Source organism: Salvelinus sp. IW2-2015, unplaced genomic scaffold, assembly GCF_002910315.2.
Source record: "Salvelinus sp. IW2-2015 unplaced genomic scaffold, ASM291031v2 Un_scaffold2069, whole genome shotgun sequence".
NCBI lineage: Eukaryota > Metazoa > Chordata > Actinopteri > Salmoniformes > Salmonidae > Salvelinus > Salvelinus sp. IW2-2015.
Window position 1 is genome coordinate 6,156 of NW_019943411.1, and position 11,893 is coordinate 18,048.

An 11,893-nucleotide genomic window follows, 5' to 3' on the forward strand; every position below is an offset into this window, starting at 1 on the left:
TTAGGTCTTAGTTTCTCGATTGTACCATTCCGCCCTCTTCCCTTAAGTACATAGCAACAACACCAGTGAACAACAGCGCCTTTACTTCACCGATGAATCCGACAGTTCCAGCCAGGATTCCGATGGTGGTGGGCATTCTAACACCCCTGCATGAACGCTGGCTCGGTGAAACAGTATCCCAGCTCTGTGCAGTTACACACTCGCACTGTAGGGAAACACACACATCAGAGACAAATACACATTGGTAAAAGACACCCACTCACAGCTACATGGTCTTGTGTGTGATGTGTTGTGTTATCACACAAAGCTGGCTGTAACCACTCACCCTCAAACTTCTGTGTGATGCCCATGCAGCGTTGTCTTTGATGTTGATGGGGATTAGGAAGGTTTTGTCCTCGCTGGGAGATTCTTCAGGGTCAGTTTAGCAGACGTACCTACAGGAAACCAAGGGAAGAGACACAATCCCACATCAGCACGGGAGCACATTAATAGACAGGATCTCTAGGAGATGTAGTCTTGTCTAACAAATGTGTACCGTCCACAGCGCTTAGGTCCCAGTTGGGGGACTTCTTGCCCTGGGCCAGGCTGAATGTGAAAGGTGCTTCCGAAGGGTCTGCGTCTGCGTCCAGGGCCGTCAGCACTATAGGCTGGGGCTTCTTTCACACAGATGAAGGCCTGGTTCTCTGTCAGCTTGGGGACATTGTCATTCACCATCCAGCAGCCTCACAGACACCTCGCGCTCTGAGGACAGCTCTGGATTGGCTGAGGGTGGAGAGATATTTATTCATTATGGATATTCTCTAACCTGGATCAAACTGGCAGTGTGTCGCGTCCAAAAAGTATCCGAAATATACACTGCTCAAAAAAAATAAAGGGAACACTTAGACAACACAATGTAACTCCAAGTCAATCACACTTCTGTGAAATCAAACTGTCCACTTAGGAAGCAACACTGATTGACAATACATTTCACATGCTGTTGCTGCAAATGGAATAGACAAAAAGGTGGAAATTATAGGCAATTAGCCAGGACACCCCCAATAAAGGAGTGATTCTGCAGGTGGTGGACACAGACCCACTTCTCAGTTCCTATGCTTCCTGGCTGATGTTTTGGTCACTTTTGAATGCTGGGCGGTGCTCTCACTCTAGTGGTAGCACGAGACGGAGTCTACAAACCCACACAAGTGGCTCAGTAGTGCAGCTCATCCAGGATTGGCAGCATCATGCGAGCTGTGGCAAGAAGGTTTGCTGTGTCTGTCAGCGTAGTGTCCAGAGCATGGAGGCGCTACCAGGGAGACAGGCCAGTACATCAGGAGACGTGGAGGAGGCCGTAGGGAGGCAACAACCCAGTAGCAGGACCGCTACTCCGCCTTTGAGCAGGAGGAGCACTGCCAGAGCCCTGCAAAATGACCTCCAGCAGGCCACAAATGTGCATGTGTCTGCTTCATTTTGTGTGTGATTGACTTGGAGTTACATTGTGTTGTTTAAGTGTTCCCCTTTATTTTTTTTTGAGCAGTGTTACATATGTGTGTTGGTCACCTTTCTCGAAGGCGACAACAGTAAAAGTGGAAGGCCTCCACCGTCTCTCTGTCCAGCACAGCTTTATTCTTTATCTTTATCTCTCCAGTAGCAGGATCAATCTCCAACCAACCCTTTAGTGTCTCCCTCCATCTTGAACCTACAAGTACACACACAGTCAGCACAAAACATACACTATCAGAGCCATAACACACACCACAACATCAGTCCCTCTCATAATGTGATTACAGTATCTCTTTGCCCTCTGGGTCCTTGGCGTCTATTTTTGACAGCGTAGATCCCTCCTTGGTGTCCTCTGGCACCGTGACATCCAGAATGTCCATGTCAAACACTGGAGCCTCATCAACGGTCACTGATCGCCACCGAGACCGACGGCGGACGACTAGCCGCCGTACTCGAGACCGCTCACCAGCGGTCCTGGGTTACGAGCATCATCTGTAGCTTATAGGAGGAAGCAGTCTCATAGTTCAGAGGCTGGAGAAAGAGGGGGAAGGATGGAGAGAGGGAGGGAGGAAGGGAGATGGAAGGGAGAGAAGGGAGGGAGGGGAAGGAAGGGAAAGGGAGAGGAAGGGAGGAAGTGAGAGAGAGGGGAGAGGAAAGGGAGGGGGAGGTGGGGGAGAGGAAGGGAAAGAGAGGGGAAGGGGGAGGGAGGCAGATGGGCGGAGGAAGGGAGAGACATCTGTGAGCATTCTGGGAGCAAAGGAAGCGTTTTTGTGGGTTTGTTTCAGGCTGCTGGTGGACGTTTCCTTTAATAATCAATACAACCATAGATCTTAGGATAAGATTATCATCTTTATCATCACCTATTCAAAATCTTCCAGTATAGAGTTACCTTAGCAAACAACAAGCCTGCCCTCCCCATTGTCGCCCTGTCTCCATGGCGAAAACTCCGTTCTTCGTTGCCAGCGGTTATGTTGTGGAACTCAATGCGGGGAGCTTCCTGTCGCCAGGGTCGTCAGCGTCTATGGCTTTCACTGTCAGGGGGTGTGGCCTAGAGCTGTGTCTTCAGACAGGTTTGTGTACTACCATACTACAGAGAGACAGAGAGGGAGGGACGAAGAGAGACAGAGAGATGTGAGAAGAGAGAGGAGAGAGAGACAGTATTAAAGGTCACAGGTCAACAACCCATACCAACTAAAGCATCTATGAAACTCAGGTGTCTTAGGTATGTCTGCAGGTGTGGTGTCTCAGGTATGTCTCACGTCATTCATCTCGAGATGGGCAGCTCATTGTTGATGTCGATAACCTTGATGAGGACCTTACATTCTGTGCTTGAAACCTGACGAAGACACACAACAGTATGTGAGGACCCATTGAAGCAAACACGTGTCTGTGCTGTTCCAACTTTTAGACAAAGGTCAAGTGTGTGTGTGCATGTACCTGGGTCGTTTACTCTTGACAGTGAGGTGGGTACTCTGTTGCGTCTCTGCGTTGGAGCAATCTGCTTGGCCTGGATGCTGGCCGCTTGATGCCATCGATGGTAAAGACGGAGGAGGGGTTTGGGACACCAGCGAATAGGGAGAGCAGAGCGTTGGGTGGTGTTGCATCATCAGGCATCATGCACCATCAGATGTCCAACTGGGCTGCCTGGAACTCCAGAGGAACACAACACACATGTTATATGAGTTACTATTAGAATGCTTCAGGCTCTGAACACACATACCTTTAAAATAACAACACAGTTCCTAACACCAGTCACAACACAGTCCTAACATCAGTCACAACACAGTCCTAACATTCAGTTACGAACCACAGTTCCTAACACCAGTCTCAACACAGTTCCTAACCACCAGTCTCAACACACAGTCCTAACATCAGTTCTCAAACACAGTCCTGAACACCAGTCACAAACACAGTTCTAACATCAGTTCACAACACAGTCCTAACATCAGTCACAACACAGTCCTAACATCAGTCCACAACACAGTCCTAACATCCAGTCACAACACAGTTCCTAACATCAGTCTCATACACAGTCCTAACATCAGTCACAACACAGTCCTAACATCAGTCTTCAACACAGTCCTAACATCAGTCACAACACAAGTGCCTAACATTCAGTCTCAACACAGTCCTAACATCCAGTCTCAACACAGTCCTAACATCAGGTCACAACAACAGTCCTAACACCAGTCTCAACACAGTCCTAACATCAGTACAAGACTTACATCTCCACGTCCAACTATGAAACACTCTCTCAAACTCCACTCAGACGCAGTCCAACACAGTCCTAACATCCAGTATCAACAACAGTCCTAACATCAGTCACAACACAGTCCTAACACACTCAGTCTCAAACACAGCCTAACAATCAGAACCTAACATTCAGTCTCAACACAGTCTAACATCAAGTCACAACCAGTCCTAACTCAGACCTAACATCAGTCTCAACACAGTCCTACATCAGTCCACTCAACAACAGTCCTTAACACCAGTCTCCAACACATACCTAACAATCTAGAACCTAACATCAGTCCAACACAGTCCTAACACACTACAGTCACAACACAAGCCTACACCATTCAGACCTAACATCAGTCTTAAAACACCACATCAGTCCAACACAGTCCTAAATCCATTCAGCACATAACAGTCCAGCATCAGTCTCAACACCAGTCCTAACATCAGTCTCACAACACTACAGTCCTAATCCCAGTCCTAACCAGTCTCAACACAGTCCTAACATCAGTCACAACACAGTCTAACAATCAAGATCCTAACATACACAGTCTCTAAATCAGTCACACAGTCCTATACCACAACCAGTCTCCAACCACAGTCCTAACCACATCAGTCACAACGAGGTCCCTAACATTCAGACCTAACAACAGTCCTCAACACAGTCCTAACACCAGTCTCAAACACAGTCCTAACATCAGTCACAACACAGTCCTAATTCATCAGTCACAAAAACAAGTCCTAACACCAAGTCTCAACACAGTCCTAAACATTCAGTCTACAATCTACAGTTCTCAACATCAGTCTCAACAACCAGTCCTAACACAGTCACAACACAGTCACTAACATCAGTCACAACACAGTCCTAACATCAGTCACAACACAGTCCTAAATCAGTCACAAACACAAGTCCTAACATCAGTCTTCAACAACACAGTCCTAACATCAGTCACAACACAGTCTAACAATCAGTTTCACAACACAGTCCTAAATATCTCAGTCACAACACAGTTCCTAACACCAGTCTCAACAACAGTCTAACACAGTCAACAAAACACCAGTCTAACATCAGTCGGCACACCACAGTCCTAAACATAGTCACAACACAGTCCTAACATCAGTCACAACACAGTCCTAACATCAGTCACAACACATTCTAACACACAGTCCAACATCAACAAGTCTAAATCAGTCCACAACACAGCCTACAATTCAGTCTCAACACAGTCCTAACATCAGTCACAACACAGTTCTAACACAGTGCACAACACAGTCCTAACAGTCCAAACAGTCCTAACACAGAGTCTCTAACATCAGTCCAACACAAGTCCTCAATACAGTCTAACCACCAGTTCACAACACAGTCCTACACATCCAGTCTCAACACAGTCCTACCATCAGTCACAACACAGTCCTAACATCAGTCACAACACAGTCCTAACATCGTCACATAACCACAGGTCCTAACATCCAGTCCACAACACACAGTCCTAACACTCAGTCACAACACAGTCCTAACACCAGTCACAACACAGTCCTAACATCAGTTCACAACACAGTCTAACATCAGTCCAACACAGTCCTAACATAGGCACACACAGTCCTAACATCAGTCACAACACCAGTCTAACATCAGTCACAACACAGTCCTAACATCAGTCACACACAGTCCTAAACATCATCTCAAACACAGTCCTAAATCAGTCACAACACAGTCCTAACATCAGTCACACACACAGTTCCTAAATCAGTCACAAACACAGTCTAACATCAGCTCACAACCAGTCCTAAATCAGTCACAACACAGTTCTAAATCAGTCTCAACACAGTTCTAACATCAGTCACAACACAGTACACAGACACCAGTCCTAACATCAGTCTCAACACAGTCCTAACACAGTCACAACAACAGTCCTAAAAATCAGTCTCAACCACAGTCTTAACATAGACCTAACATCAGTCACAACCACAGTCCTAACACCAGTCAACAACACAGTCCTAACATCCAGTCTCAACACAGTCAACATCAGCACAACACGAGTTCCTAACACCAGCTCACAACACAGTCCTAACCATCATTCACAACACAGTCCTATAACATTCCTAGTCTCAACACAGTCCTAACACAAGTCACAAACACATCCAACACTCAGTCACAACACAGTCCTGAACATCAGTTCCAACACAGTCTTAACATCAGTCACAAACACAGAGTCCTACATTAGGCTCACAACAGTCCTAACATCAGTCAACAACACAGTTCCTAAACACGATCTCAACACAGTTCCTAACATCCATCACAACACAGTCCTAACATCAGTCCAACACAGTCCTAACATCAGTCTCAACACAGTCCTTAATATGCAGTCCTTAACATCCAAATCACAAGATACGAGACTTTTCACACATTTATGGAATGTACATCAGGGTCAATGAAATGTAAAAGTAAGGCAGTGTGGACACCAGCTCCGTTCAAACATTCTCAGTTCCAAATCATGGGCATTAATAAGAGTTGGTCCCCCCTTTGCTGCTGGCTGAAATAGCCGAATCCACTAATTAAAGGGGTAGTCCCTATACTTTGCTGTGTGTAGTGCTATCACACATCTCCCAAACCTATCACGACACACACACACATCCAGGTAGTTAGTTACCTGTGGGTCAGTTCTCCTGCACTTCGAAACACACTGAAGTTCCTCCTCACAAATGTGGAGCGTTATCATTCACATCGTCCACCAGCACCTGCACCTCCAGGGAGTCACCTGGTACCATACTATCCTCAGCGAAACCACCAGGATGTACTGGAACACACACACAATGACATTTATTTTTATTGAACTATCCAGTGATGGACAGTACTCCATTAAATAACTGCTTGGACCAGAGTGTAGATAGTGATTGGATGCAGAGGACTAGCTGGTTACCATGGCCTTGTCCTCTCTGTCCAGCTCCTCAGTCAGCAGATGTCTCCTTCCTCTTGACATTGAAGGAACGTCAGCTCCCGCCTTCGTACCAGCCTGTAGAAGGCCGGGATCATTAGACTGGACCTGCAGGAGACAGACAATGACAGACGGACGAACACGCACGGACGACGGACGGACGGAGACAGACAACAGACAGACAGACAGGACAGACAGACAGACAGACAAGACAACAGACGACCAGACAGACAACAGACAGACAACAGACAGGACAGACAGACAGAACAGACAACAGACAGACAGACAGACAGACAGACAGACAGAACAGACAGACACAGACAGACAGGACAGACAGACAGACAGACAGACAGACAGACCAGACAGACAGACACACAGACACGACAGCACAGACAGACAAGGGACAGACAGACACACAGGACGAACACTCAGACAGACAGACATAGCAAGACAGGACACCACAGACAAGGTTTAACATGTACTTATCTTAACTGCATTTATATGCTTAAACAGTTTTCCTTAAATCATGCAGTGCATGTTTCAATAGGAGATCAAATTTAAGGGTCTAGATGCTGATTATGTGTTTTCTAGTAAGAGTCTCTTTAGGTCCTTTAGTGTTTCTTTAGAGAGTCTCTTTAGGTCCTTTAGTAGTTTTTCTAAAAACACTCTCGTTGAGGTCCTTTAGTGTTTCTAGACAGTTTTGGTCCTTAGTGTTTTTAGAGAGTTTACAGTCTTTTAGGTGGTCCTTTGGTGTTGTTCTTAAACGAGTCTCTTTAGGTCCTTAGTGTTTTCTAAAACCAGTCTTCGTTTTAGGTCCTTAGCTATTTTCTGAACAGCCTAATTTTAGGTCATTTGTGTTTTCTAAACAGCCTCCTTAGGTCCTTAGGTGTTTTCTAAACAGTTTTCCTAGTTAGGGTACCTGGGGCACCCTTATAGTGATTGTGGTGAGTGTGATTTCCACCCCTGCCGTACTTGCCGATGTGCATGGGGGTATATCCCTTTCAACTGTTCTCTGAGGTTGATCGGTCCAGGATTGACCCACAGGTTCTCTCTGCACGACAATTTTTTAACCCTCGCGTTTACCGTTGAGAGCTTCACCGACTCCCCGCCCATGTCCTCCACACGAAACAATCAGCGTGAGTCTGGTCTTCCAGGAGGGTTCAGCCTTCGAGACTCTACAAACCACAGAGGAAGAAACAGACCATTCACAGTCAATACACAGGCACCACCGAAGAAACAGGCCCAATGATGCCCTATTTCCCATATGGCACACTGTGTTTGACTGTCCGCCCTGTATGTCTATGGATGAACTGGCCAAAACGTAGGGCCTGGACAAAAAGTAGTGTACTAGTAGTAGTGTACTATGTTGAATATCTTCGAGCGTGACCTCGGGCTCTCTGTGTGATAACACAGGGGTCAGAGGTGAAGGTCAGGCTGCTCTGGCCAGTGGCCACAGCTGAACCTCAACAACATTATGTAGAGGAGGTTTCTGTTCAGAGCCTGCTCAATCAACACCATTAACCTCTTAATCAGCTTAATCACTTGAAATTAATCTATCTATCCCTCGCTCTCTATGCCTCTGTCTCTATCCCTCTCACTCTCTCTATCCTTCTCGCTCTCTCTATCCCTATCTCTCTTTTTACCCCCCCCCCCCCCTCTCTCTGCCTGGACATGTTTCCAAGTGTCTGCATGCTGCTCTGCTCTATTGCTTCCTCTCTGAAATGCCCTCCTCTTTCTCTTTATCGCCCCCCCTTGTGGTCTGCTATGGGCTCGAATCATCTATCTATTTGGACCATCTTTGGTCAGGCTTACCTGACAATAGTGATTTTATGTTTCATCTTAAACTACAAGTAAATATAGTGAAGTACACACAGACCCTGCTCTCTGCACACAGCTGTAGAAGGGGTTGAGTCATTAAAGGATGGTCCTTTTGTGGGTGCAGTAGTCATCAAACCTCTTCTTCAGAGAATCACTGAAGTCCCCCCTCTTGAATGAATAAACACTTTCTCTGGCCTTCAGCAGACGCTCTCCCTTCACCCAGAAAAGCACACACACACACCACACACACACACACACACAACACACACACACGTAATCCAGTAATTATTAATCACGTTACGCGTCACATGTGGTTCAATCTGGACACCAAGCCATTTGGTGTTAATCTGGAGCACGAGAGTTGTGTTGTTCGGTAATCTTTGGCTGGGTGTAGATTAAAGGTATGCAGAACTCCCAGATTAGCACTCATACAGGGATGAGAATTAGAGACCACAACATCTGCGGATGATCTATTGGAGTTGTTGCACTTTAGGGGCTCTTCCTGGGATGTCCGTAGTTGTGTGTTTGTGCACCTGTGTGCATGCGTTTGACTGTGGTGTGTGTGGTGTAGTCGTGGCATTTTACCCTCGGCAGTAGTGAGGGAAAAATCTCTCCTGTGTTTGCTGTTGATCTGGGCAAAGAACAGGGGTGTTGTCTCTGTTTGGGGATCTGGGGAGACCAGGGTGTAACTCAGGATGGGCGTTGGCGAGACTCTGGGTCTGTCCAGGTCACGTAGCAAACACACGCGCAAATGAACACCTGCAAACACACACACATAATGAACACAACACACAGACAGGACAAACAGACGGATAGTACAGACAGTAGACCTAACTGTAGCATAAAACGTATTGTTGTTGATAGTTATTGTTGTTCTTTTTGACTAATGGACAGACTAATCGAGTATCTAACGCAATTACGTAGGATTTTAGTTCTGGGTTTCCCATATTATTTTTTGACTGTTATTGATGGGTGATGTCACTTCCTCCCTAGCCCTGGTCCTGATCATCGCTTTCCATCGTATAAAGAAGGACAACCAGAAGAAAGCCCTGCTGGGAGAAACGGACGCCATTCTCTAGAAACACATGAGATAGYATGTGTTTGTTTAATTGTTATATTTCTGAAGAACAGATCTACTTTGATTGGTTGTATGCATATGTTATAAATACTACCTGGTTTCGTCATAATCATGCACTCATGCAGCTCAATAACTTATTTCCCTTGTCAGTGAATTTTGTCTGTATTTAGAATTTAGACTGTCCATTCTCAGCTGGTGTGTCTTGACTGGCTGTGCACTGTGTGATGGTTCAAACACTCCATTTCAAGCTGCTTGCTGTAATTGTGTAGACTGTTGCTCAGAGACTTCAGTTCACCGTTTGCCTCTGACTGTTTTTTGTGGTTGATACTGTCTTTATACTGATACTCCATGATGTTTTTTTAATGAGGCCTGATATTAGTGAAGATGCTAGCTAGCTGAGGGTTAAATTAGGATGGTTCCACCACTTTAGAATGGGAGAAAGACTGCATACAGTAAAGAGTAGAAATGACCATGGAAAAACAACCGATGTTGRAGACAGTTCCAACACCTAAACATCCCTCAGTTTAACCCTTGGTGTTAACTGTTTGACAAGCCCAGTGTAAATGAGKGCCTGGTGAATGTCTGAGTGTGTACCATGTTTATTATAGTTTTGTGATTTTCTATTCAATTTGATTTCTATTACTTATTAAATTAAAAAAAAAATCAGTTTAGTTTCCATTCTGTTTCAGACTTGATTTACTAGTTTTTATTCTGTTTCAGTACGATAAAAAACATATTTTGTTTTTATATTATTCAGTTGTAGTTTCAGTTTGTTGTATTTTTTGTGTGAGGGACAGAAAGTAGCCTCACGTGTCCTTATGCTAGGGGCCATGTATGTGTTGTAGGACTATAGCAGGGGTACTCAAGTACTATTTGAGATGGTCCGGTCACACACATTTCCTAGGTGGCAAAAGTCCTGATGGATATTTYCATTTATCRGCGTAGTAACAAACCCYCACCTCGCAATCCATGCCACAACAAACTGTTCAAACCGTTCACACCCTTCTTGTTGGTAGAGAGAATCATTTGTCGTTTTAAAGCTCATTGTCGGCAATTTTACATATTATCCACGTCTTATGCGTGTTCACATGATACCGGGAGTCGAATCCTCAGCGAATTACAAAAAATAAAACAATAGCTATCTCCCCATCTTTATCCTGAAATTCTTTGTGGGTGCTGTACAGATGAACTTTGAGGTTGTGGGATGTAGGGTGGTAGTGGGATGCAGCAGCGGGATGCAGGGTGGTATGCTGCCAGCCAGCAGCATACCACCCTGCATCCCACTGCTGCCAGCCAGCAGCATACCACTCTAGATCCCACTGCTGGCTTGCCTCTGAAACTAAGCCGGGTCAGTCCCTGGATGGGAGACCAGATGCTGCTGGAAGTGGTGTTGGAGGGCCAGTAGGGGGCACTTTTGCCTCTGGTCTAAGGAGATCCCCAGGGCAGTGAAGGGGACATTGCCTTGTGTAGGGTGCTGTCTTTTGGATGGGATGTTAAACGGATGTCCTGACTCTGTGGTCATTAAAAAGCCCATTACTTATCATAAGAGTAAGGGTATTAACACTGGTGTCATGACAAAATTCCCAAACTGGTACCATTCCCATCATGAACACCTAATCACCCCCCCCTCATTATAATTGGCATATATCACTTAGCTGATGTATGGTGAGTATTCTGGCACAAAAATAGTTGCCGTGCATCACCCAGGTGGGTGCTACACATTGGAGGTGAGTTTCCCCCTACAATGTAAAGCGCTTGGAGTACCTGAGTTGGTAGAAAAGTGCCATATAAATCCAATAAATTGTTATTAGCTTCTGACACTACAATACATTTGCTTTTGTCCTTTCCAGCAATGTACTCCAAATAATCCCATACATGGCTTTGTCTTTTGCAACCAACCACTGCTGTGTTGTGTTTGCTGCTGCCATTGTTCACGCTCATGCTTCGTGCTCGTCCTCAGATTTCTTCCGTTAGCTAGCGATGCAGCGATGCACCAGCTAGGCCTATTTGAAACATCGCYATCTACTGGCAGCATTTACCCTCCAGATTCAGAAGTTCGAAAACCCCATTAGAGAAAAAAGCTTCAAAACCCCATTCGATTTTTGTCCAAAGTTTAGAAGGAAAAAAACAACTGAACATAATTCATGATGTTTTTTAATTTAGTTTGTTTTGCAGTCAAAGATAATAGTTCCAGTATAGTTTTTCAGTTTACTCACTTGTTTTTCCAATTTTTGTTTTATTTAATTTTCATTTCAGTTTTTGTTACTATTAGAACCTTGGTGTGTGCAACACAGTAATGGAGAGAGGAGTGGAGAAAATGTCTATCTGAATAAAGGCTATCTGG

The 11,893-nt window shown here is 45.3% G+C and overlaps 1 protein-coding gene across 1 annotated transcript; it reads right to left on the reverse strand.

The window, feature by feature from the left end:
• Positions 1-6: 6 nt before the first annotated feature.
• Positions 7-11,490, reverse strand: cdh17 (cadherin 17, LI cadherin (liver-intestine)). The gene is given in 33 exon segments (XM_070439956.1): positions 7-143; positions 145-205; positions 326-352; positions 355-408; positions 411-434; positions 536-659; positions 661-711; positions 713-762; positions 1,540-1,564; positions 1,566-1,655; positions 1,657-1,678; positions 1,768-1,886; positions 1,888-1,908; positions 1,910-1,974; positions 1,977-2,013; positions 2,382-2,408; positions 2,410-2,430; positions 2,432-2,482; positions 2,485-2,522; positions 2,525-2,561; positions 2,742-2,755; positions 2,758-2,810; positions 2,914-2,948; positions 2,950-3,090; positions 3,092-3,126; positions 6,369-6,503; positions 6,506-6,515; positions 6,639-6,679; positions 6,682-6,743; positions 6,745-6,761; positions 7,626-7,826; positions 8,526-8,684; positions 11,449-11,490. Coding segments are annotated over 33 exon segments (2,025 nt in total). The 3' UTR covers position 7.
• Between the last annotated feature and the right edge of the window lie 403 nt (positions 11,491-11,893).